At 45.4% G+C, this 26,846-nt stretch overlaps 2 protein-coding genes across 3 annotated transcripts in view; both read right to left on the reverse strand.

The window, feature by feature from the left end:
• The window catches only part of DDX46 (DEAD-box helicase 46), a 55,390-nt gene extending 42,322 nt beyond the window's left edge, over window positions 1-13,068 (reverse strand). The window contains exons 1-5 of one of the 2 annotated variants that reach the window (XM_075601144.1): window positions 12,943-13,068; window positions 10,600-10,788; window positions 8,654-8,800; window positions 7,879-7,975; window positions 6,024-6,189 (exon numbers count right to left, since the gene is read on the reverse strand). In XM_075601144.1, coding sequence (XP_075457259.1) covers window positions 6,024-6,189; window positions 7,879-7,975; window positions 8,654-8,800; window positions 10,600-10,788; window positions 12,943-12,959 — 616 coding nt within the window. In that variant the 5' untranslated portion in view covers window positions 12,960-13,068. Of the gene's footprint in view, window positions 1-6,023; window positions 6,190-7,878; window positions 7,976-8,653; window positions 8,801-10,599; window positions 10,789-12,844 lie in introns of both variants that reach the window. The other variant, XM_075601143.1, reaches the window with a different exon arrangement.
• A 6,413-nt stretch (window positions 13,069-19,481) lies between these two features.
• CAMLG (calcium modulating ligand) lies at window positions 19,482-24,938 on the reverse strand. The gene is made up of 4 exons (XM_075601145.1): window positions 24,626-24,938; window positions 21,761-22,188; window positions 21,238-21,303; window positions 19,482-20,471 (listed from the first exon to the last, which is right to left on the reverse strand). The coding sequence occupies exons 1-4, from the start codon at window positions 24,777-24,779 to the stop codon at window positions 20,280-20,282; spliced, it is 840 nt and encodes a 279-aa protein (XP_075457260.1). The 5' UTR covers window positions 24,780-24,938; the 3' UTR covers window positions 19,482-20,279.
• Window positions 24,939-26,846: the final 1,908 nt, after the last annotated feature.

Consider the following 26,846-nt stretch of genomic DNA (forward strand, 5'->3'; position numbering starts at 1 on the left):
AGAGCAGCCACCAAATAATGAGGATGGAAAATCGGACTTATGAGGGGAGGCTAGCTAAATTAGATTTGTTTACAATTGAAAAGAGGCATCTAAGAGGGGATATGAAAACTGTATACAAATATATTCAGGGACAATACAAGGAGCTTTCAAAAGGACTATTCATCAGAAGGGCAGTACAAAGGAAACGGGGTCATATTCCTTAAGGTTGGAGGAAAGGAGATTTCACTAGCAAAGAAATTTACAGTAAGGTCAGTTAAAATGTGGAATTCATTACCCATTCATACAATATCTTCAAAAAAAGGTTGGACATGTTTTTCAAAAGGAAAGGTATACAGGGATATACCAAATAAGTGAACATGGGAAAGATGTTGATCCAGGGAGTAATCGGATTGCCATTATTTTGAGTCAGGAAGGAATGCATTTTCCCCCTTAGAAGACATCATTGGGTGATGCTTCACTGGGGTTTTTGTTTGCCTTCCTCTGGCTCAAGATATTTATCTTTATATTTTGTATTTACAGTATCTGTTGTCTAAATTTAGTAGAGGTTGAACTTGATGGACGCATGTCTTTTTTCAACCTCATCTACTATGTAAATCTGATGTAAGGAGATGACAGCCAATATTTCCAGGTAGAAAAAGCCCACATGTCAACACGAATGAAGAAAACAAATGTAATTAAAAATTAAGTGCTTGTCTCAGTTTGGCCCCAACTGTTTCAAATATCACAAAAATATCAGAACACTGAGCAATCATAAAATTTTAAAACCATCCCCAAATATAGTGGTATGTCCACAACCACGCAATTTAAGAGATTGACTCGTACATAGCCACTTTCAGGTCAAACCGACCAAAACCTGGCTTGGTCCAAAACCATGCGGGTTTTATTCATGCGGATGCTGCAAAGCGTGCACATCAATGGTGACAACAAAATAATTATGACTCCAAGAGCCCAGCAACCTACAAAATAAAGAGCTTCATCAATTTCCTTACTACCGGGGTAGTATATCTCATTGTATGCTAATGTGGTAAACAATATGTAGGGGAGACACACAGACAACTGAAGGTTAGGGTCCTTGAGCACCTCGGCTCTATACGCAACAACCTTGACACTTCAGTTGCTAGACATGAAAGAGTTACACAAAGGGGACACGACGGTCCTCAAATTTATAGGTATCGAACACATACTCTGGGGGCCACGGAAGGGTAGCTGGGACCCTAAACTCTTACAGAGCGAGTGTAGATACATACCCTTAAGATGCTCACACCTCGTGGTTTGAATGAGGACTTCATCTTTTCCTAATTTTTATAACCATAAGGATAATTGTGGGTTGAACCAGACACTCCCACATTATTGTTTATTGTTTTTTGGAATATGGGTATCCATAATCCCCCCTGTGAATATGATGACAATCCTCGCCTTCTTTATCTTTTACACGCTGTTTTTTGTCCATTGGGACTATTTTTTGGACCACTTCACCATATCACACATTTTTCTGGGTAGAGGGATCCAGGTATATTTATCTAAATTAACCGACTTGTGGATTTGTTTTGACCCCTTCGGGGCGGATCCAATAGGTCAGCACAATCCTACACTTTAAACTCCACATGATTACAATATCCATCACACCTTTAACACTTCTCATTATGCACATATATACATTTGGATAGAGGGATCCAGGTTTATTTATTTAATGTATACAGTATAGAGGATTCGTTGACCTTTTGGGCGGATCCAATAGGCTAGCACTCTCCTACACATTTTATTATCACAACCATTTTCATATATTTTACCAATCACTATTTTGTGTGCTTTTTTGACTCGATATATCATTACACATCCCATTGTGCCCCTCTTTACCTCCCCATATATACATATAAATCAAGTGGACATATATACATGCGCACTCATAGATATCCATCTGTATTATTAAAGTGTCCTCTAAGTACTTTGGACTATTCTCAGGCACTAAAGACCATATATACTCTTTATATAGACTTATTCAGAGACATAAGCAAGACACAATTCATCTATACCTTTATTTGGGCGATCATATACATTTAGGTGACCGTCCGGACTGTAGTCCTGCTACCGAGTCCCGTTTTCTCCTTAATCTTTATTTACTTGTGCCGTTTCATTGATGGCTCTCTCTGCTAATGAAAGACACTGCCAGATATCCTTATCCTAGGATTGGCCGGATCATCCGGCTCCACCTACATGAGGAATTATATCTGACCCTCGGAGCACCCATACGTGACTCCTCCCATGAAGCGTGCATCGCACGTGAAACGCACGTCGTGGTTTAGTGACGTCACACTCGTGACGATCACCAGAAGAGACGGAGAGTAAACCTTTCGGAACACACGGAGATACAGTCGTATTAATACCTCAACAGGATTTTCCTTTTGACCCAGTTAGCTGCCTCTGATCTACCATACATGCAGATAATATGTGGCAATGCCACACCAGTACACCTCAGGCATCTATATATAACGCTATTTAGACCTATATCTGTATCCTGTTTTGCATGCATATGCAACAATAGAGAGGTACCTATTGAGATGGTGTATATACATTGAATGGGCAGCTTTTGCTAATAGACTGGTACTACGAATATCTCCTCAACTTATACTCAAATCAGATTAATATTACTTGTTAACACCATATACTGGCATTTCTGGGATTTGTTGTGTTCCTGCAAAATGATGGATAAATTACCTTAGTAGGAAGACTGTTATACCTGCCAGTTTACATTCTCTACCGTCTCTTCTTGGGGATTTTAGCCTTGTTTGCACTGTATATGTTCACTTTTTTTGTTGATATTAGGATGTTTAATAAAACATTATTATCTTATTGACATATGACTGCACTACTGGTTCTGATCATTACTCCCTCCATATATTTACTATAAAAAGGTGGCACTACTGCCCAATACTATGGATATACATACATATACATACATATACATGGGTCGCAGACCTGCCTAAGGCCTGGGACAGTTATTTAAACAGTGCGGAGGCGCGCTGAGGCTCAGGGAAAGCGGTGCTTTCCCTGGCCTTACACAGCGCGCCGTCCGTGGGCAGGCCAGTGACGTCACGGAGCTGCTTCGCCCTCATTGGGCGAACCGTTCACGTGACCGGCCCTGCGCTCCAGCGAGCGCCAAATTTGAAATCTTAGTGAGACACACGCATCCCCAAGCGTGCGGAAGCGTGCCCCTGCTAAAGCCGCTCTCATTGCGGCTGCAGGGGCTCAGTGCTGAGAGTGAGCGCGGCTCAGCCTTGCTCACACTACTATGTCCCAGGCCTTAGACATGCAAATGAGCATAGTTATATTTCCATTTGATATAGATAGATAGATAGATAGATAGATAGATATAGCTATAGATATATAATATTTATTTTTTAATTCCCTCCCCCAGCCCCTGATCTAGACTTCTGAGGGCTTTAGTGACCCCTTGTGGTCACTTTTTCAAGTGTTTACATGTGATTATTTCCTTATGCACCACGTCTTTTTATGCTGTATTATTCGGTGTGCGGTTTGTCACGGTTTCTGATCTGAGGACAGCATGGTACAATAACACAGACGAGCTGAAAACGTTGCTCCCCTGTTTCACTATTGTGTCCTCACACACTGCACATGAGATGACCAAGATATATAAGGGTGATCAAGAACAACCTTCCCACAGGGAGTCAAACATATAAAGTTTAAACAACAAAGATCCTGCACTCAAGCTAAGTATGCAGAATAACTACTGCATTAAGTTAGCATACAGACTTTGTAACCACCAACAAAAATGGTGTCAGTGCAGTGTGCTTCATCATTATGTATAACAAAGACACGTGGTCAACAATATTTGCTTTTTTGGTGGCAATACTAACTATTTGCTAATTTAATACAGCATGTACTCTGAATAAAAGAAAAGAAAAATTCGTGCGCCTGGTGATCAATTCGTGAAACCACTCACCGTACAAGGGATTGACAAATAAATCCAGGTGTGATTGAAAAATAAAATAAATAAATTGAAACGAAATACACCTTAATGATGTGAATAAAATTGAATCCTATAAATATATATACTTTAAACCATAGATAGGTTGTGTGACATGAACCATTAGGATTGAGAGGGGTTGATTGTGGATATAAAACAAAAAATGGCAAACGGAACCAAATTGACCCAAACAGATAAGCAGCTTCCAATGCAAGGTACCCAAACCTTGCTAAATAAGGACAATAAACAAACAAACAGGGAAGCGCTATATGAGTTAGGATCAGGCCCAACATAAAGTGGCTGCTGGGCCTGATCCTAACTCATATAGCGCTTCCCTGTTTGTTTGTTTAATGTACTCTGAATACTTAGCTGAAGTGTCTCCCTTCTGCCCATATTCGCTATGGTATGTGGATGGGCCACAGCCACGAAGTGACATGGAAGGTGGGCAGGCCACAGACACGCAGTGACATGGAAGGTGGGCAGGCCACAGACACGCAGTGACATGGAAGGTGGGCAGGCCACAGACACGCAGTGACATGGAAGGTGGGCAGGCCACAGACACGCAGTGACATGGAAGGTGGGCAGGCCACAGACACGCAGTGACATGGAAGGTGGGCAGGCCACAGACACGCAGTGACATGGAAGGTGGGCAGGCCACAGACACGCAGTGACATGGAAGGTGGGCAGGCCACAGACACGCAGTGACATGGAAGGTGGGCAGGCCACAGGCACGCAGTGACATGGAAGGTGGGCAGGCCAAAGACACGCAGTGACATGGAAGGTGGGCAGGCCACAGACACGCAGTGACATGGAAGGTGGGCAGGCCACAGACACGCAGTGACATGGAAGGTGGGCAGGCCACAGACACGCAGTGACATGGAAGGTGGGCAGGCCACAGGCACGCAGTGACATGGAAGGTGGGCAGGCCACAGGCACGCAGTGACATGGAAGGTGGGCAGGCCACAGACACGCAGTGACATGGAAGGTGGGCAGGCCACAGACACGCAGTGACATGGAAGGTGGGCAGGCCACAGACACGCAGTGACATGGAAGGTGGGCAGGCCACAGACACGCAGTGACATGGAAGGTGGGCAGGCCACAGACACGCAGTGACATGGAAGGTGGGCAGGCCACAGACACGCAGTGACATGGAAGGTGGGCAGGCCACAGACACGCAGTGACATGGAAGGTGGGCAGGCCACAGACACGCAGTGACATGGAAGGTGGGCAGGCCACAGACACGCAGTGACATGGAAGGTGGGCAGGCCACAGACACGCAGTGACATGGAAGGTGGGCAGGCCACAGACACGCAGTGACATGGAAGGTGGGCAGGCCACAGACACGCAGTGACATGGAAGGTGGGCAGGCCACAGACACGCAGTGACATGGAAGGTGGGCAGGCCACAGACACGCAGTGACATGGAAGGTGGGCAGGCCACAGACACGCAGTGACATGGAAGGTGGGCAGGCCACAGACACGCAGTGACATGGAAGGTGGGCAGGCCACAGACACGCAGTGACATGGAAGGTGGGCAGGCCACAGACACGCAGTGACATGGAAGGTGGGCAGGCCACAGACACGCAGTGACATGGAAGGTGGGCAGGCCACAGACACGCAGTGACATGGAAGGTGGGCAGGCCACAGACACGCAGTGACATGGAAGGTGGGCAGGCCACAGACACGCAGTGACATGGAAGGTGGGCAGGCCACAGACACGCAGTGACATGGAAGGTGGGCAGGCCACAGACACGCAGTGACATGTAGTGAAGCATTTATCCCCAGAGTTATGGTAATGCACTGTTAACTGTACATTATCACACTTCTCACTATATTGTACAGGGGTGTTTGTTACTAACCGATTGGGAACCTGCAATGCATTCACCCTGCTGTACTAATGCTGGGGGGAAGAAACTGTCAGAAGCACATCTTTGCTAAAAACTCCACACCATTGTGTGGGTCACAAGGTATCACACCATACAGGCAATATAGGGATGCAGCTGTTTTTCAAGTATAAAGAAACAAATTAATTACTGTACCATCATCATCTTCTAAGCTCCATTTCTTCCCCGACCTCATTTCTTCAATTTCTTTTTTCACATCTCCAATAGTTTCCCCGACCCTCTTACGCTGCTCTTCTCGCCATTTCTCCACCCGTTCCTTGCGCTTGCGCATTTCCTCCTCGAGCTTATTCTGGTCAAAGTTCTAATGCAAATAAAACACATGCAGAGAATGGGAATTGTTTCCGAAGCCAACTAGACACAAAAAAATCAGATAGTTGGATTAAGTCATTTAAACATCCCATCTCCTTCCCATCACATGCAATGTCTCACGGGCTCCATTTTAATTGCAGACCATGCAGTATTCTTTAATGCTACCTGTAAGTTTAATACACCTTTTGCTTGGAATTTGGAGAGCTGATTTATTTGTAAAATGAATTACTTCAAGAAAAAAAAAAAAAGAACCATAATTCCATTCGGTTTCCTTCATTAATAAACGGTTGCCCAGATGATAGTGATTGTGTGTGTCTGTGTATCTACCCTCAGGCTTTTCCAAAATAAGCCTTTCAATACACCCTTCAACTATACGTTGATTATATTATTAAAGCAGCGTTGCAGGTTTCCAGTATTCCCTTGGAAATAAATGTGGTGTATTGTACAGGTGTATTATAGCTGGCTTTATTGCTCCCTTGTGGTGGGATGTGTTGCAATATTCTGCACCAACACTGCTAATGAATCCCATAGAAACGCTGATATTCTGCGTTATAAACGGCATGCGTTGAGTTATCACTAGAAACAATGAGGATGGATCTGCACAGGATGTTGATTCTTTCTAAAACACAATATTTCTTGGGGGAAAATCATAATAATTTTAAAGTACTTAATATGCCTGACCTGTTGGGGGGTCTTGAGGGCTGGAGTTGAGAACCTCTGCTCTGCCTCTCAGCAATAACCAGAGGCAGAGTCCTCCTTCAGCTGCACGTGGCTGCAGTGATGTTTCCCGGGTGTTAAAGAACCGCCGAATGTGATAGGTAGACTAACAGATCAATGCTTTCATTGCAAATACGACCACCACACATTTTGTATCACTATCTGGAAAACCCTTTAAAAAGCAGCAGTCCAAGCGATGCATTAAAACAAACAAAAAAAATAGGATTGAAGCAGGGGGTTTCCGGAGCTGAACCTCACTAGTTTCAGCTCCGGGGGCCCCCCCGTTTCCCGGGATACTTACCTCTGTAGGGGTGCCGGTATCTCAGTACTGTTTAAAAGGTCCTGTCACGCGGGCGAATAAATGCCGCCAGGAATGACGTTGCCGCTTCCTATTGGCCTGTGTGACGCGGGAGCTTTGAAGCTGCCATTACGAGCACCGCAGCAAGCCCAATCATAGCTGCTACGAGAACCCCTTACGGTGGCAATTATCTCACGAACCTGGGGTGCCCCGGAGATGAAATGAATAGGGTTCAACTCTGGAGACCCCCGGCTTCATTCCTATTTAAAAAATGCATTGCTTGGATTGCCTCTAAGGCCAGGGACATGGTCAAAAAGACCGCGCTGAGCCGCGCTGAGGGGAAACATTATCCCTATCAGCGCGGCTTTAGACGGCGCTTCCACAGGCGTGTGGAATTGCAGCCGACAGGGAAATTTAAGTTTTCCCGCTGAGGGAAGCGGAGGGCCGGTCACGTGACCGCCAAAAGCTAATGGCAGTCCGTGACGTCGGCACCGTGACGTGGCGGGCTAGCCCCGGCTCCCGTCCCGCTCCACAAGCGCGCTCGCTGATGCTCATGCAGGGACAAAAAAAAAAAACTCCTGCTTGAGCAGGAGAGCATGAGCGTCAGCGCTGCTGAGCGCTGCCAATGCTACCATGTCCGAGGCCTAAGACAGGCAGCATACTCACGCTGGCATCTTTCTCCTTTTCCTTATCGTCCTCTTTGTCATCCTTTTTCTTATCCTTAGATGCCTCCGAACCATCATTTTTCTCTTTAGATTTCGATCTACAAAATGTAGAATGACAATAGTATTATTTTCGCAAACACTTAATTCAGCCAATACAGCCATTTCTTTCTTTCTGCACTTACTATCGAATGAACCGTGTTTGGTTTGAAGTGTGTGGTTTTAATGTCACGTTTTCCTTGGAGAACGTGTTTATTTAGAAATGAGCCAACAAGTGACAGAAGAATCGATGCTGCCACATAACGTGGTTACGTTGTGTCTCGTCTTTGTGAGGGAGTTGAAATGTGACAGTAGAGTATTGTCCAATACCCGGGAATCAGATATATATTTTTAGCACCCATTTTGGGGGGTCTTTAATCATTTTTTTTCTTTCTTTTTTTTAAGAACAAGAAAAATGTTTCATGTTGTAGTCTGGATTTCCCTTTTATTGTAATGTACAGCCACTGGCCTCTCCTCGCCCGAAGGATCGAGACCCGCAGAGACCCGCCCTTCCATCTTCACAGAGACCCGCCCTTCCATCTACCGGCTACTCCAAAACCCACCATAGCCATCATACTACTAAAAAGGTTCCATCCACAGTATGCTTATTGCATATTATATTTTCTTTAAAGCCAATTTCCTTAGAATAGGAGATAAATATAATAAAACCTTAAACCTGCTTAGTTTTTTTTTTTTTTTGCATCTTGTTCTCATTAAATATCTTTCAATAATCACAATACCTTATTTCTCCCTTCTTGTTCTTGCCGGGGCTGCCGGATCTTGACCGTCTGCCGCGGCTTTTACTCCTCGACGACCTCCTCCTGTCCCGACTGCGGGATCGTCTCCTCTCCCGGCTGCGCTCCCTATCTCTGCTCGCCCCCCGACGACTAAGGAAGCAGAACAAAGTGGTGACGGTGACCAAAGGTGCATTTAGATAACATGCCCCCTGGGCCCCTTTTCCTGAAGAATAGTTCTATGCACTGATACAGGCTTAAAACTGCAGAGACCGGAAGTCGGTACCAGAGAAGTATAGGATTTCCGTGCAGACCAGGCCCAAACTGTACTCTGTGAAACAATTGCAACCCTTTTCACTGCTGCTGCCTTGCAAAGCATCGCATGCAACTACCGGGGTTAAAAGCAGCTTATTTTCTATTTACATTTGTAATCGTTATGAGTAGAAGGGTTTTACTTTCAGAACCTCACACACTATCCCTTGTGTCTTCACTCCCCTTCACCTAGAGATTGTAAACTCCTTGGGGCAGGGACCTCCATCCAATCATCTCAGTTTGTCGTAAGATCTATGTACTCGTCATACATATGCCGTGGAACATTTTGCCACTATACAAGAGATATAGATATATATTTACGGTGGAGGTTTTTTTGTCACTTATTTTACCCACCTTAACATATACATATATACACAGACAGACAGAGACAAGATTTCACAGTATTTTCAGGAGAATAAGGCTGGGGACATGGTGCCTTCGCCTGTGCGGAGACGTGCGCGGTCGTGACGTCACCCGCTTGAAGTGGGTGCGTTTTTTGGCCATGGTGCGTGCGCCGTCCGTGGGGGTGTCTAAGGGCGTGCCAGTGACATCACGGAGCTGGTTCGTCCTCATTGGGCGAACTGCTCTCGTCACCTGTCTGTCGCGCTGAGAAATCAGTTTAACTGATTTCTCACGCAACGTGCGCCCCCTCCTGCTTCCGCGCGGACATGCCCGCACGACCCATAAAAGCGAACACTGCCTTAAGGCAGTCTGTTCGCTCAGCGTGCAGGCGCCTCAGCACGGTCTGCAGTACCATGGCCCCAGTCTAACAGTGTAAGCAGAAATCCTGCTTTCCTTTTGTACTTTTATTTTAGGGTTATAGGTGGAAAGCAGGGGGTCCCCGGGGCTGAACCACGTTAATTTCAGCTCCGGGGACCCTCTGCTTCCCAAGATACAACCGGTGCCCCCTACGGAGGTATACACCTCCGGCTGGGCTATAGAAATTGTGGATTTGAAGCTCCCGCATCACACTGGCCAATAGGAAGTCATGACATCATCTGTTGGCCCGCATGACCGGGGGGGCTTTAAACCTCCGGAGCGGCTGCTAGCACCCATTATTGAGGAATCTCGGGAAGCAGAGGGTCACCCGGAGCTGAAATGAATACGATTCAGCTCCGGAGCCCCCTGCTTCCCACTTTAAAAAAAAAAAAAAAAAAGCACATGTTCTGCTTCTTTAAGATGATTGCTGCCAAATAAGTTAGACCAGCGTTGCGCAAAGTGTGGGGGGGTGGGTGGGGCGCTGGATTTTTTTTAGGGGGGGGGCAAGAGGCTTGCAGAGGCCCCGTGCTCTTCACCGAGGCATTTCAATTAAATGCCGGGGGATCGCGTGAGGCCTCTGCAACAATACAACTTACCTCAATTCAGACGCTGTGACGTCTCCATGGAAACGGGGTCACGTGACGTCACCCCGCAGCGTCATTTGACGCATCACACAAGCGACGGGGGGGGGGGAGTGAGCTGGCAGGGGGGCGCAGCTCAAAAATGTTGCGCTCCCCTGACTTAGACATTGCAGCAAAGCACAATGTTAATCCTATTGATGTGACTGTATGCAGAAATATATATCAACTGGAGTAGGGTGCTCCAAGAGACCCTCATTACAGGTCAGATAGAATAATATTAATTTAGGAGTAGGCCTCTACCTGAGTCGCTTTCTGTCTCTAGAGCGGGACCTCCTGCGTTCCCGGCTGCGTGACTTCTCCCTCCTACGATCCCGATCGCGACTCCTGGAGCGGCGATCGTCTCCTCGCTTGACTCTTTTGTCGGGTGGCGAGCGACTTTTTGACCTGCTCCCCGAGCGGCCGCGCGAGGACGAGCGCTTTCGGTAATGCCTAGAACAAAGGAAAACATTACATAAACAAATGTCTCGTGAGGGGATAAAGGCGACGTCTGTGGGGAATGAGATTGTGCTGCAAAGGATCCACTTTCAAGGACAAAAAAAAAATGGAATAAGGAAAAGGAGTTGAGCTTTGATTTACAAATTGTTTCTACAAGTGATTCCACATCAATGTGGCAATGAACACATCAGTAGAATTTAATAGAGCATGAAATAAGTTAAGGTTTTATTTTATTAATGCCTGGGAAAAAAATTCTCCCCCTTACCCATGCCCAGCATGCCACAGAAAGACACCCAACATGCATGCCACAGAAAGACACACCCCCTCTGCCCGGCATGCCACAGAAAGACAACCCCCCTATGCCCGGCATGCCACAGAAAGACACCCCCCTGCATGTCAGATGAATACCGTATACTCCATACCATATCACTCTTGCTCGTTATTACAAGGTATGTATGACACACCAACCCCCGTGCCCAGCATGCCACAGAAAGACCACCACCCCTCTGCCCGACATGCCACAGAAAGACACACCCCCCCTTATGCCAGGCATTCCACAGGAACACCCCCCCCCCTTATGCCCGGCATGCCAAAGGAAGACCCCCCCCCTTATGCCCGGCATGCAGACACCCCCCCCTTATGCCCGGCATGCCACAGGAAGACACACACCCACTTATGCCCGGCATGCCACAGGAAGACACACACCCCCCTTATGCCCGGCATGCCACAGGAAGACACACACCCCCCTTATGCCTGGCATGACACAGGAAGACACACACCCCCCTTATGCCCGGCATGCCACAGGAAGACACACACACACCCCCCCACGCCCGGCATGCCACAGACACACACCCCCCATGCCTGGCATGCCACATTAAGACACACACCCCCCCCCCCCATGCCCGGCACGCTACAGAGAGACACCCACGCCTTCCCCCCATGCCCGGCACGCTACAGAAAGACACCCACACCCTCCCCCCATGCCACAGAAAGACACCCCCCTACATGTCAGATGAATACTGTATACCCCATACCATAACATATCGCTCTTGCTCGTTATCACAAGCTATGACACCCCCCCTCTGCCCAGCATGCCACAGAAAGACACCTCCCTCTGCCCAGCATGCCACAGAAAGACACCTCCCTCTGCCCAGCATGCCACAGAAAGACACCCCCTCTGCCCAGCATGCCACAGAAAGACACCTCCCTCTGCCCAGCACGCCACAGAAAGACACCTCCCTCTGCCCAGCACGCCACAGAAAGACACCTCCCTCTGCCCAGCATGCCACAGAAAGACACCTCCCTCTGCCCAGCATGCCACAGAAAGACACCTCCCTCTGCCCAGCATGCCACAGAAAGACACCTCCCTCTGCCCATCATGCCACAGAAAGACACCCCCCTCTGCCCAGCATGCCACAGAAAGACACCTCCCTCTGCCCAGCATGCCACACAAAGACACCCCCTCTGACCAGCATGCCACAGAAAGACACCTCCCTCTGCCCAGCATGCCACAGAAAGACACCCCCTCTGCCCAGCATGCCACAGAAAGACACCCCCTCTGCCCAGCATGCCACAGAAAGACACCCCCTCTGCCCAGCATGCCACAGAAAGACACCCCCTCTGCCCAGCATGCCACAGAAAGACACCCCCTCTGCCCAGCATGCCACAGAAAGACACCCCCTCTGCCCAGCATGCCACAGAAAGACACCTCCCTCTGCCCAGCATGCCACAGAAAGACACCCCCTCTGCCCAGCATGCCACAGAAAGACACCCCCCCCCCTGCATGTCAGATTAATACCGTATACCCCATACCATAACATATCGCTCTTGCTCGTTATCACAAGCTGTGTGTATATATGAGCATACAGTAATATTTACAGTTGCTACATATATATATATATACATACATATATTATATACATACACACACACACACATATATATTAACCAATGCTTTCCTAGGCGAACAAACAAAGAAGCAGCATCAAAGCAGTATGATAAATCAATTGTATTAAAGACAAAACATCAGCATAGATCATGGAGCGTGCACCTTGAATTGTGTTGTTTGCTTGGAGTGCCAGCAGCGCCCTCTACTCCCCGCACCATCCTCCCTTTGCAATGATGCTAGCCCCCGGAGCCGGCCCTCACCTGGACTCCCTCCCCATGGTGTAGGCCTCAGCGCCCCGTGCTCCGCGTGATCTGCGCTCCCGCCTCTCACGTCCCCGCCTCCAGGACACAGCACACGCAGCAGCGCGTCCCGACCAGTGAGTGCAGCAAACGGTCCAGAGCGGCAACAAGAGCTCGGCATAGTACGCAGCGACCCCTGGCGGCCGGAGGTCAGCAGCGTGCTCTGTGATCCCTATCAGGGGGTCAGCAAAACGTGGGACCCCCCTGCATTGCTCAATGTGAGGGAATACATATTCACTGACGTATTCAAATTGTGTGTCTGATTCCTATCTCGATATCTAGTTTCACTGTGGCCAGATTGTTTTCAGCCACTATGTTTAATGTATATTATTATGTTTTTTTATCATTTGGCTCTTGATTTCCTGTCTCTGCTGGTCCTACTTCCCCCTTTTTTTCTTCTTCAAAGATAGATAAGTCATGTCTGTTTCATTGATTATGATGACACTTTATTGCAATGACCAGACAAGTATAGTAAATCCTAAGATTCATAAAGACAAGATGATTTTACCTTCAACATCTAAAATCAGACCTCATTGGGTATAATCCCTTAATTATTATTCAATTAAAGCAGTTTGTTTTACATGTTTAGGGCATTTGATGCTGTGCTTGGTGGAGGAAGGCCTTTAGGCCTACGTTTAAAAGTTCTTAAACATCTTTGAAATATGAAGCAAGTAAACTTCTTGGGTTCAGTTATTTAGCTATCAATCAGAAGAAATAATACTTGTTACATCTAAAGCACGGTAACATGACAGCTAGTTAGCTTGTAACTGGAATCTTGGCCAAACTGGATGTTAGAAAAGTTAATAGTTAATTCAAGGTGGCTTTAAATCAGAGAAGATTTAGATTTTTGTTCTGAGTTGTCAGTGAGTTATGAGGGAGCCTCCCTCATATAAAGGTAGGATGGCCAGTACGTTCAGTACTGCTTTATACTGCTGCATGTTTATTTTCGAAGATGGAAAGGGAGCCCGCTATGACATTCTATTGAGATCTCCATACATCTATGCCACCTAACTAGGTGTAATCCCTAGATTAATATTAAAGATAGGATCACACAACATGCACTTCTCTGTATGGCAAATTTGACCTCCTAAGTCTGGGGCCATGGTGCCACAGACCATGCGCAGAGCGATCAGACTGCCTTAGCCTAGGTCCCCGCTGCAGTCGGCGGCGCGCACCTCCCACCCGATCCTTATCGCTTTCCTGGCTGTCCCTGGTGCCTACTGGCTCACTGCGTACTGTGACGCGTCAGCCAGCAGGGGCTACAACAGGATTGTGTTCCCGAGCGACGACGCATCACGCGGTGCGCCAGGGAGCCAATCAGAGGCCAGGTATGTGACATCATCATTTTCTCACACAAGGAACTCCCCTTTCTTTACTGGGCACCCGTGTTTGCAGAATTACTATTGAAAGAGACATTCATCTCAAGGTGTAGTGCCACAAATGACAAATACTTTCACTGGTGAAATTTAGAAGTATTTCCCCGCTCATACGGCGGGTTCCGTTCCAGGCTGCCGTAAAGCAGAAATCGCTGTAAAGCGGGGCCCTACTGTATTGTACCTTTGGAAACAGAGATGCAGAGCTGTAAACCGACTGTTTTGCTGACAAATGGCATCTGACAAGGCCGGATACTTAGCTGCTGAGTGCGTCATGCTGAAAATCGCCGGAAAAACGGAACAAGTGCCAAACCTAATGAATATGGGTATACATTGGGAAACGCTGTTTGAGCGGAGCGCTGTAAAGCGGGGCCCTGCTGTATAAACACATGCGTTTTATTAGCCTCGGGTAACACTGGTATTAGGAGATTACTGTACCTTGTAAAGTATTTAAACCGTGGATAGGATGAACTGGGGGCTGAGCCGGCGTTGTGGCCCGCCCCCATTTTGCCCACGCCCCCCATGCCTAAAAATGATCCTTGCAGACCGCGGTGAAGTGCCGTGCACGCGCTGCCAGGACGCAAGGCAGGCGCGCCGGCGTGTGCAGTGGGGCCTTAGCCTTAAGGCATTGATCGCGCGCATGCGGCGTGCGGGCGGAAGCGGGCACGCGTTGCGCAAGAAATCAGTTGAAACTGATTTCTTGGCGCGACAGTCAGGTCACGTGAGCGGTTCGCCCAATGAGAGCGAACTAGCTGCGTGACGCCCCTAGGCACACCCCCCACGGCCCGTCCACCATGGCCAGGGAAAGCACCCGCTTCACGCGGGTCACTTCCCAGCTTCCGCATGGGCGAAGGCACCATTGTCCCCGCCTAAGACATATGGTACAAAAGACATTTGAGATGATTGGCTGTAGGTTCTGTTTCATGTATTGGTTTATGCACATGAATGACAGATGTTATTTTATTTTTTTCTTTTAATCCTCTAGCTCAGGTAATGCAGTTCAGCTTTCATTTTCAGTGTTGGTAATCAGTTTTTTTTTTTTTTTACAGAAGTCCTTCAGCAGATTTCTTAAGAAGTGTTTACTTGTAAGAGTAGACATCCAAGAAAAGGAGAGATGGAGCACAGCTGATGATAAATAAACTGCTTGAGAAAGTGGGACCCAGGTAAAAATGTATTGTTTAATGGATCAGTGCAAAAATACAAAAAACGGAGCCCTCAGGCCCCCACCAACATGTTTCGAGCTAGTAGCTCTTTCTCAAGGTGCATAGTGATGCCTATTGCTAACTTACCTAATATACTCTAATTTCCCGCCATTTGCCGCCATCCATCCGTCGCGGGGAACGCGTCACGAATGACGCGCCATGCGTGGCCTGGACTGGTGACGTCAGCGTGTCATTTGAGTATAAACAAAACTTTATCGATCATTTCGTCTATTGTTAAAATGTTCAATTGAATCCTACACAACTTTATTACTCTATGACGACCGGATAGCCTAAAAAAACTTTATTCAACACTAATTTAAAAGGGGATTCGCGAGCAACAGTATGTATTACTGATAATGAAAAAGTAATAATCATGAAAACAGTAATTGTAACAAAGTAATAATTGATTAAAAAAACGATTAAAAAATATATGAAACAAGCATCTTGTGTGAAAGTTATTGGAACAACACTCATTGGATATGAATCTACTTTTTTTCTTTTTCATATAAATGTGTAATAATAGAGTGTCATTAACCATAATTCACCTAATGTGAATGTAAAGATGCACAAGAAACTGAGGATGATGTGCATGTATATGCACGAATAATTCCCTTTTAAAATATGTTTTTATTTTTATTTGCAGTCTATTAAAGTCTACAAAATTCTTCATTATGTCTATACATGTGTATCTAATACATTGTCAAATAGTATCCATAAAGATATCCTTAATGAAATTAGACATAATAAAGAATTCTGACAGGGATAAGAGAGTAATCCATCCTACAGATAAAAAATATTAAGGGTTAAATCTCTCATGCCAGATTAAATTAAATTAGTGTTGAATAAAGTTTTTTTAGGCTATCCGGTCGTCATAGAGTAATAAAGTTGTGTAGGATTCAATTGAGCATTTTAACAATAGACGAAATGATCGATAAAGTTTTGTTGACAAATAAAGTTTTGTTTATACTCAAATGACGCGCTGACGTCACCAGTCCAGGCCACGCATGGCGCGTCATTCGTGACGCATTCCCCGCGACGGATGGATGGCGGCAAATGGCGGGAAATTAGAGTATATTAGGTAAGTTAGCAATAGGCATCACTATGCACCTTGAGAAAGAGCTACTAGCTCGAAACATGTTGGTGGGGGCCTGAGGGCTCCGTTTTTTGTATTTTTGCACTGATCCATTAAACAATACATTTTTACCTGGGTCCCACTCTCCCAATCAGTTTATTTATCATCAGCTGTGCTCCATCTCTCCTTTTCTTGGATGTCTGGTCATTGTGGAGTAACGGCAGCACGCACCCACGGAGGAAATTCCACTGAAGACTACACAAATGTGAGTTATTCCAACCTACTTACCTGAATTATTCAATACTTGCCCAACCGATGTCTATGTCTGGTCACTAGCCAGTGAAGGTCCCACATCATTCCAGTGGGATCTTTTCCAGCTATTCGGTACCTAGTGGTAGTGGTTTCATTTCAGGGTTGGAGTATTTTGGTCTGGATTATATGGGACCTCCAGGGGACACTATACAAAGCGCTTATGCCCATGGGCTATGCAGCCAGTGGCTCATGTTTGAGCACCATACAGCTTTTGTGATCTTTTACTTGTAAGAGTACCAAAGAGTTTGGTGGCTGATGCGAAACCTAAATTACGACATTCACACCACTAGGAAGAGGTATAAGAAATATTTATACCCAAAGTGCAAAAACAGCCAGATGTAACTGGTTAGCTAACAGAGTATTTTATCTGCTTTACCATACCCAGAAATTGTTGTTTGCAATGTGCTTACTCATTTGTGGTGCTGATCAGTCTTGAACGGACTAAATGGGATTAAAGTGTCAGAACAAAAAATGTGTTCTACTAATTTTCTTACTTATCCCTTTGACTGTTTGAGTGCTGAAAAGGTAAGGGACATATCGCCCTGTAATACAGTTGACAACAAAGAGCAAATCACCTTTTTTTGTTCTCAGCACTCGAACTCACAGACTGTGAAATATGGGGACGTCTTATTGAAATACTACTTTAGGTGTGAGGTTTTATCACCAGGAGTTAATATGCCATTAACCGAGATGGCAGTTTGGCAGCTTCCTGCTTGGGACCTGGCTCTTCTTCTGTGAGTCAATGACCAGAGTCTTCTCAGCAGCCTGAAAACACCTGTACTGTATGTCACAGGTGAATCTGGTGACAAGAAAGAAATGCCCCTGTAACTGGAGACTTCCCCCGACTTCAACATTCAAACCATGTAATACACATACTGTATCAAGCAGTGTGCTTTGCTCATCACATAAATAGTGCCACCAACAATGCTTAAAAAGAGCACTAGATTTATAAAAGTGATATTCAGAAATAAATGACATATCATATGCTGATGTTTTATGTTAAGTGGGGGAGGGAGGTTACACCCTTTGGATAGTAAGAAATTATTTTGTCAGGTTTTTTTTTTTAAAGAACTTTCACCAGACCACCCTCAAATCTGTACCCCACTGTGGGGTTGTCCAAATTGTGCTGGGTGACGCTCTAACGTGGTTCTAATCGGGTCCCTGATACAGCGCCGAAGTTATAACAGCACAAATAGGCTGAGCTGGATTGAAAATTCTCTGTGCAGGAGCCAACACCAACAGAAGTTTCAAAATATATATATATTTCGTCCCTTCGTTTCTTGGAACAGTAAAATCAATTTATTACCGGAAGGCTCGGTCATTAAAAATGATTAATAGGGTTTAAAGTGAAAAACAAAAAGCAATAAACGTTATACAAAAGCACAATCTTCCTGCGTCTCATTCTTATAAAAATGGAGAACAGAAGAGAGCATTTTGGAGAAGGGTAACAAGCAACAGGACAATATATAGGAGCACTATTACACAGAAACTCCCCCTCATGTCACTGACATTGTCAGTGCGATGGTGACCTGTCCTGCACGATCATAATTGAGCGAATGATCTTAATACTATCTAAACCCGAGGTGGGCAACCCTGTCGCCAATCGTCGCAAGTGGCAAATTGGCCATGAAAGTGTGGCGAATGAGTTTGTCAGCTCCCACAGTCAAATACACTTTTTCCTGATGGCGTGTGCTGGTTTCCGCTTTCTGAATGAGTCAACGAAGTGAACCAGCAGTAGGTGATAGTGCTGAGGTGAGTGTAGCAGACAAACAGTGTGTGTGTGTTTTAAATGTTCAATTGAGCAACCTAATTTATCAATTTTTACATGGTGTGGTGATTTTCACTTCTCATTCGCCACACCTTTGGCTACATTGAAAAATAGGTTGCCCATCTCTGATCTAAAATCAATAGCACTGATGACAAGTAACTATTGCATCAGGTTTACCATACCAATGATACGCAACTGCTGTAGTCAGCAGGTACACCTGCCAATCACTTGTAATCTTTTAATGCAAATGTTCAGCTGGGTTATCCCCTTTTCTGCAGAGCTTTTGAGACTTTCTTGTTCACGTTGAAATTAAATAACCCTTTTGTTACCAATCTAAGAAGAGGCTTGGCCAAGGATTATAAGCCTTTTGGGCTTAGGGAAAAAACATCTTTACAAGGGATCCTAGACTTGATATGGTAACAATAGATACAGTATATAAAAGCCAGTCATCAAAAAAAGGGTCAAAGACTTTATACCAGCTTGGGAAATGGGCACAATAATTGGGGGAACAGGTCCTTATCTGCCACTATGTTTAAAAGAAAATCAAGCTGGTCTTTGAAGGGATGGGAAAAGGCCATATACAGCAGATAAACCCACCATGACATCCCTAAACAGCAGCCCAGTACTACATCTGCATAGGTCCACTCTCAAACAGCTTACAAGTTACCCGTCAATACAAGTTACCCGTCAGAAGGATTTATTGCCATACCTGTTTCTCGGAAACAAAAACGCATGCTTACCACTTCACAGCTTAAAAAATATGCAACAACAGCTTTTTAAGAAGAAGTCAGTCATACTTCAACATTTTTATTCACACCCCTTGTATCGTGTCAAACTTTTAGTTTTTTGTATTTTGTGTTAACCATCAACTTATATTTTTTTTATTTAAAGGTTTACCAATGATGCTAAATTAACCATGTATAAATATGTTAAATAGGCTGTACACTTGTCTATCTATTAACATGCATTGGTCATGGCAAACTGGTTTACAGTCAATAAACCTGCAGCAGTAAACAAAAACAGAACAATATGAAAGAAACATCGATGGACAGACACAGTAGTAGCACTGGTTATACGGCCTTTTGATAGGCTGTGCAATGATTGCATTTTTGCTGAGTTCTGCTGCCCTAATACTACAGCTTTCTGAAGAAAGCTGGGGCTGTCACTCCGTTTGGGAATAGCAAAACACAGCTGTTAAATTAAATAAAAAAAACATTGGGATGGGAATTATAAAGCCACAATATAATGAAATATTCCTTTTGTAACTGAGTAAGTCTGTAGTCATTTGTGGAATGAACACACATTTTATATTTGCCCTGATCAACATACAACTTGGTATTAAAACAAAAACACTAACTGAAATTTTTTGCAGATATTTTTAAATAATGTAGCATCTGTCAGCATGACTAAAATTCTCCCATGATGCTTGGGGTCATAGACACAGTTCTTGCACATTACAGCTGACTGGAGTGCAACAATTATATAACCAAAAGGCCTAATTCTGTTTCTGTTGCTACATGATGCCTCACACAGACAGGCTTTGGTTTTTCTGTTATATTGTGCTAAATAAATCATGGCACGTCCGAGCCAAAGAACAAGAGTATTTCATGGCAGAAGATGAAGGTGAAGAAGTAGACGCAGAGGTCAGTGAAAACATCTGCCATCTTGCTGTAGGTGTCCAACGAGCGACTGATCACCTCAGAGGGGATACCAGACAGGAGCAGGGCAGCAGTGAGAACAGTCGTCCTCATCTTCTTCTCTCCCTGAAATATACAGCAACATCAGCTTCACGTTTTGGACCAGATGAAGCAGTCACAGGGATACGCCATTTTAAAACAAGTGCTTTAAATCCTCCCTACTAAGATCAGTCTTACTAAACACCACCAACTGGTAGATGGAGAGAGTAGAGGCAGGATACATTCTGCCTGCTGTGTCACATGGACATCTGGAATGCCACACACAACGGCTTATGTAAAAATGGACAGTGCCCAACAAAAGATATTTAATGTGCTAACAAGCTATTGGAGAGCAGTTTATCTGAGGCCATTGCATCACTAAAAGTGTTAAGGAGCTGCATGGTTGTCAGGGAAGGTACAGCTGTCCAATTATATATTTAACTGTATGATCAAAAATTGAGAATAACCTGGGATGGGAAGGACGGAAGGAAACACTAGGGATTATGGGTCATATTTACTTCACTAAGCCAAGTCATAAGGCACTTTACAACACATTAAAATGAGAGACTGTAATTAAGAAAAATATAAAGAAACAGACCACACATTTTAATCTTCTGGTTATGTTTTGTAAACCAAATAATTAAAAAAAAAATAGAATGTTTTTAAATAACATACTAAAAACAGTAGTTTAAGTGGAAAAACAACATCAATCCAAAGTTAAACTTTTAGATAAATTCGAACTGGATGAAATACTGCGTCTTCAACATTAAATTGCTGTTGCGGGGTAGGGCACAGGCAACATTTAATCCCAGAGATCCCATTTCCCACAGACTTGAATATAATGTGGTCTTACCTTTGGAAAGTACTTTGACAATCCCATAAAAGCAAGTTGCAAAGTGAGGAATGGAGCAAATATTGACTGGAAAGACAACAAAAATAAATCCATAAATATGTTACAAAACCATTGGTAGATTTCCACAAAAAACACCCCCATGACGGTCATGCCAGATCACACTCCTGCTTAGGCTCTTTCTATGTTTCTATATATCAACACGATAGGCACAACAAATATGCAAAACAAATTCATAATAATGTAATCTGTTAGCATGACTAGAATTCTCCCATGATGCTTGGGGTCATAGACCCAGTTCTTGCATGTTACAGCTAACTGGAGTGCAACAATTATATAACCAAAGGCCTAATTCTGTTTGTGTTACTACACGTTGCCTCGCACAGACAGGCTTCGGTTCTTCGTTACTGTTGTAAATAGTCGTCGCACTTCCGAGCCAAAGAACAGGAGTATATCATGGCAAAAACATTGATAATGTAAAATCAATTCATAGGTTTCCAAAGAATAAATGGGCTTCCCTGCTTACCAAATACTTGCAAACAAACATTCTGACTGCCACAGCAAGGAGGGCACTTCCCACCAGCCTGAAAATGCGGAAGGAGTCCAACTCATCCACCCCGTTCCCGTTCTCTGGACTTGGCTTCTCGCTGTTCAGCTGGGTCCTCAGCTTCATGGCCTCGTCAAACCTGGATAAGTATTGGTTCAAGCCTCGTGGGGGGGCATCTGAAGCCGGATCCGCTCTGCTGCGGAGGCCATTGGTGTCGTTCCTGAAATCGGAGTTCTTGCTGAAGTCCGTCCTCTCTCCCAGGCAAGACTCCCTGCCATCTGCGTTGCTGCTGTAGTGGTCACTTAACAGGGATGGATCGCCGGAGAGAAGGGCTCCTCTCATGGACAGAGCGGAGGACAGAGGTAGTGAATCTGGTTTGTCAAGTCTTTCTATGCGGTGTTCATCTCCTGGAGCGGATGAAACCAAGGAGGTGCCTCATTATATGGTAGAAGTGGAGGTCACATCAACACAGTTGTCAAGAGAAATAACAGGAGATCAATATGTTCATGGTATGGTAGACTGCTGCACCCTTAGTTTTTGAACTATATGATCTGGAGACACTCCAGTTTTTGCGAGCACCCATGGCAGTATACAATGTGTTTGTAGCGCAAGTGCGCACAGTATAGCATTAGGAACTAATGAGGACACCTTTCAGTGTTTGATTAGATGAATAAACAGTTTGAGAGCACACATGGTCATATCCCATCAATCTCCTAGTACCCGGAATAAAGAGGGGCAAAGTTACAAATGACACGGTATAATGGAAACCCAAAACAAGTGAGGTTTATTGAAACTCATGTGCTTTGTCTGAAGTTCTTGCACCTTGTTCTCCAACCAACTTTAAAACATAACTTTCTATTGCAATATTTTAACTAACTGCTTTGTGTGGTGTACAGCTATTTTTCCTTTCCTTATACTGCACACTAGAAGGTCCCTCATGCACTGTGAAGATTAAATCATTTCCTGTCACAGTTAAGGTGAGAGCAAAGCACTTTTGTGATATCACTTTAAACTAGGTGGGAAAAAGCTACAATACTAAAAAAGGTACAATACTACTTGATTTGCAATTCATTGCACAGCAATATGTTGCACGTTCCTCTTGTAATTGAAGGCATCTCTTCAAGATCTCTAAATGTTTCTTTCCTCCATCTCCCTATTCTATTGGTTCCCTTTCAACACCATCTGCTATCCCTCCTGCTACAGTTGTCTGAAGCTAGTGGTCAGATAACCATCACATACTGAACTCGTGTGTTTTAATTTTCTAACTACTGTTTCCACCAAACATATCATAAACCTCATTCTCACAATCACATATTAATATTGTAATGGCCTGTACCAGAAGGCAGCGTTGGTGTCTCCATTATTAGAGTAGGTGGTATGATATAAATTATTTGTTGGTCCAATAAAAAGGTATGTTACAAGCTTTTAAACCTCTCAGGGCTCTTCATCAGGTATGGCAGAAATACAGACAGGGGATAACAAAGCCAAGCCTTACCCCTGGGCCGCAGCTGGGTGTGACCAACTTCTACAAATGAATAAGAATAAAAAAAAAAATACACATCCTGACCATCAATGCTGCATTAAACACTACAGTGCATTACATAACGTGACTCTTCCCTGTTCATTAATTCAGCATAGCAAATGTTTTATTGGTTACATTGTTTGCCATAAAAGAACCCAAGCTCAGTAACAAACAAAAGTCCTTTTCATTTTTACGTCAACAGAGATGAATAAATTCTGTCTCATTTATATGCACGCAAAATGGGTGAGGCATGAGACAGCCCCTCAGAAATGAGATGCCTCTCTTATTAAGCATCTGCCTCCTGATATTAAAGTCTCTAGTCTGAATTCCTTGCGTTCCTTTGAGATCGCTGAAAAACGCACTTACCTCCCTGCGGTCTGTGTTTGACATGACCAGTCCCTATGTTTTATTATTTATTTATAAAATGTTTTACCAGGAAGTAATACATTGAGAGTTACCTCTGGTTTTCAAGTATGTCCTGGGCATAGAGTTAAAATGACAAATAATACATGGTTACAAATACAGTTACATAAATTAACAGGGTATACATTATATACAAGACATTGCATGCACAGTTAAAGAAGATGTATATTATAGGCTTACGAAACAGTTACAGACCAGATTAAAAATGTGAGACAGCCTTAGTTTTGAAAGAACTTAAACTGGTGGTGGATGTGAGAGTCTCCGGTATGTGTTCTTCACCTTTGACTGCTTTCTTACTTATTGCTGATATAATTATCTAAAATGTGGATTTTGTGATCACGTGTCGCCCCGCCTTGTGGTATCTTATTCAAACCCATTTTACATTTCGCCTTTTTGTTACATTTCTGCCGGAGGTCCTTTGTCCATTTTTTTCTGTAACCCAGCCACTCATGTTTCGCTCTTAATATTTTGAATGAATAAATAGTTAAAAATAAAAAAGAGAAATCAATAATTAGCTTTTTAAATATAACACCCGGTATTGGGAGAAGGGTGTATGTTCAAATCCTAAATGTTGCCTGTGCCCTGCCTCCCTGTCCCCTGCCTCCCTGTGGTAGGGAGGTTGCCTGTCCCCTGCCTCCCTGTGGTAGGGAGGATGCCTGTCCCCTGCCTCCCTGTGCCCTGCCTTTCTGTGGTAGGGAGGTTGCCTGTGCCCTGCCCCTCTGTGGTGCCTCTCTGTGGAGGTTGCCTGTCCCCTGCCTCTCGCGGTCTCTCACCATCTGTCTGCCAGGGTATTAGAGTTCGCTCAGTGTCATCTTCCAATGACAGTTACCGCCGGACTGAGCTCTCATGCCCCTTATGTGCTGTTGTGTGAATCCCCCCTCTCTGTCCCTCGGCCTCACCGCTGGGCGGGTCTTTGTGGATGCCCATGATCCTGTTCATCCTCTCCTCGGAGTTGTTCATCAGTTTCCTGCGTCGGATCTCTGCTCTCCTCTGGGACGCGGTAATCGCGCCGGTGCTCGGCCCTCCGGGGCTGTCCGAGTCCGGGGTCTCCATGACGTTAATAACGCGGGGCCGTGCAGTTTATGGGGGGGGGGTTGATTGCGCAGGACCTCCCGGTGTCCGGCCGCGATTCACACTTCACCATCTGCTGTCACCGACACAATGAGCAGCTCACTGAGCTGTCAGCTAGGTGGCGGCTCTTTCTGATGTCGTCACCCCGACGCGCATAGTCGAGGGGAAACGTGCCAATCGAGGCGCCCATCTTACGATTGGCTGCAGGTCACAAGCGCTCATCTGCCAACCAGAAGTCTGGGGCAATATGAGCTGCGTCAGTGATAATGGGAAGTGTGTCTGTGTGACAAATTCATTTATAAGGGCTAGGCTGGCCCTGTTTTATTTACTCAAAGCTCGATTATCACAGAAGTAAAGCATAAACAGCATCTGGGAAAACATGATCTTGAAATACATGAAAGATAAAATAGATTAACATAATAAGGGGAAACAATGGCATTCTGTAAGAAGTGTAGCACTGTTTCCCCCATCCTATGGGAGATGTGGCTACCAAGTGTGTGTGGTGCTTTACCTGTGGCTCACAGGAGGCTGCTCGGAGCCTGTGCTGTACCTGGATCGTCTGGTTACATAGTAGATGAGGTTGAAAAAAGACGTAGGTCCATCAAGTTCAACCTATGCTAAATTTAGACAACAGATACTTTATCCTATATCTATACTTACTTATTAATTCAGAGGAAGGCAAACAAAAACCTCAGTGACATATCATCCAATGATATCTCATAAGGGGAAAAATAAATTCCTTCCAGACGCAAGAATTGGCAATCGGATTAATCCCTGTATCAACATCCTTCCCATGTATACTTATTTGGTATATCCCTGTATACCTTTCCCATCTTTAAAGATGTCCAACCTTTTTTTGAACAAATCTATTGTATCTGCCATCACAGTCTCCATGCGTAATGAATTCCACATTTGAACTGCCCTTACCGTAAAGAACCCTTTCCTTTGTTGCTGGTGAAATCTCCTTTCCTCCAACCTTAAGGGATGGCCCCGAGTCCTTCGTACTGCCCGTGGGATGAATAGTTCTTTTTTTTTTTTTATAACTTGAATTTTTATTAAGCAGAGCATACATAACATACCGAACATAATTTGAATAGTTCTTTTGAAAGCTCTTTGTATTGTCCCCGAATATATTTGTGAAGCTAGGTCCCCCTCTGCCCGTCGCCCTCCCTCACCTGGCTGGCGATCGTGGGTGCCGCGGAGCCCAATGGCGGACCCGTCGGCGATTGCAGGGGTGAGGGGCAGACATGAACCGGAGCGGAGGTTGCCGGCGACGTGAGCGGCCGGTTGTTAGGGCCACGGGCGCGTCGCTAGGTCTCTCGGCGGCTCCCCGTGCAGAGCGCCGCCATCTTGGCCGGGACAGTTACGCATGCGCGAGCAGCAAGCGCGCGAACCCTAGCCTACCAGGGACAGGCTCTTGGAAGGGACTACAAGTCCCATGAGCCTCCGGAGCGCCCCACGTGACGCCAGGGAGCCAATAGGGCTAGAGTTTCTCCCTGCACAGAGGGATTGATACATTTCACGGGCTCTGAGCATGTTAGGCAGTCAGGACCAGGACAAGCTAGGGGGTAGGAGGTGAGTGCAGGGGTCAGTGACCCACTGCATTAGGCCAGCAGCCCCCTAGGTCCCAGTTATGTTCTGAGCCACTGTGTAGCTTGTTGTGCTATAGGGACAGGCCCTAGATAGGGACACTGCCCCATTAGCTGTTTGCATAGTCAGGGACACAGCGCTGAAGCCGTGCAGCCCTGCGAGGTGGGTTCTGGGCTCAGAACGCCACCAAAGACACTGAGACTAAGGTGATATTATCCACACCGGAATTCACCCAACGCGGTGCGGAGGAGGACGTCGGATCGGGCGGAATCCCTGTCGTAGTCTGCGGAACCCGGGGTGGGAGCCCCGGGCAGGTATCATTCTTCAAGTGCACCAACACTGTACAGCAACGCAAGAAGCATGCCTAAAGGGTGGGGGTATCACTTGGGGACACTTACGTGGAGAGTGGCCAAGGGCCTTGTATAGCGCGATTGGACACGGTGTGGGGATACACGCTGG

Source organism: Ascaphus truei, chromosome 5 (genome assembly GCF_040206685.1).
Source record: "Ascaphus truei isolate aAscTru1 chromosome 5, aAscTru1.hap1, whole genome shotgun sequence".
Taxonomy (NCBI): Eukaryota; Metazoa; Chordata; class Amphibia; order Anura; family Ascaphidae; genus Ascaphus; species Ascaphus truei.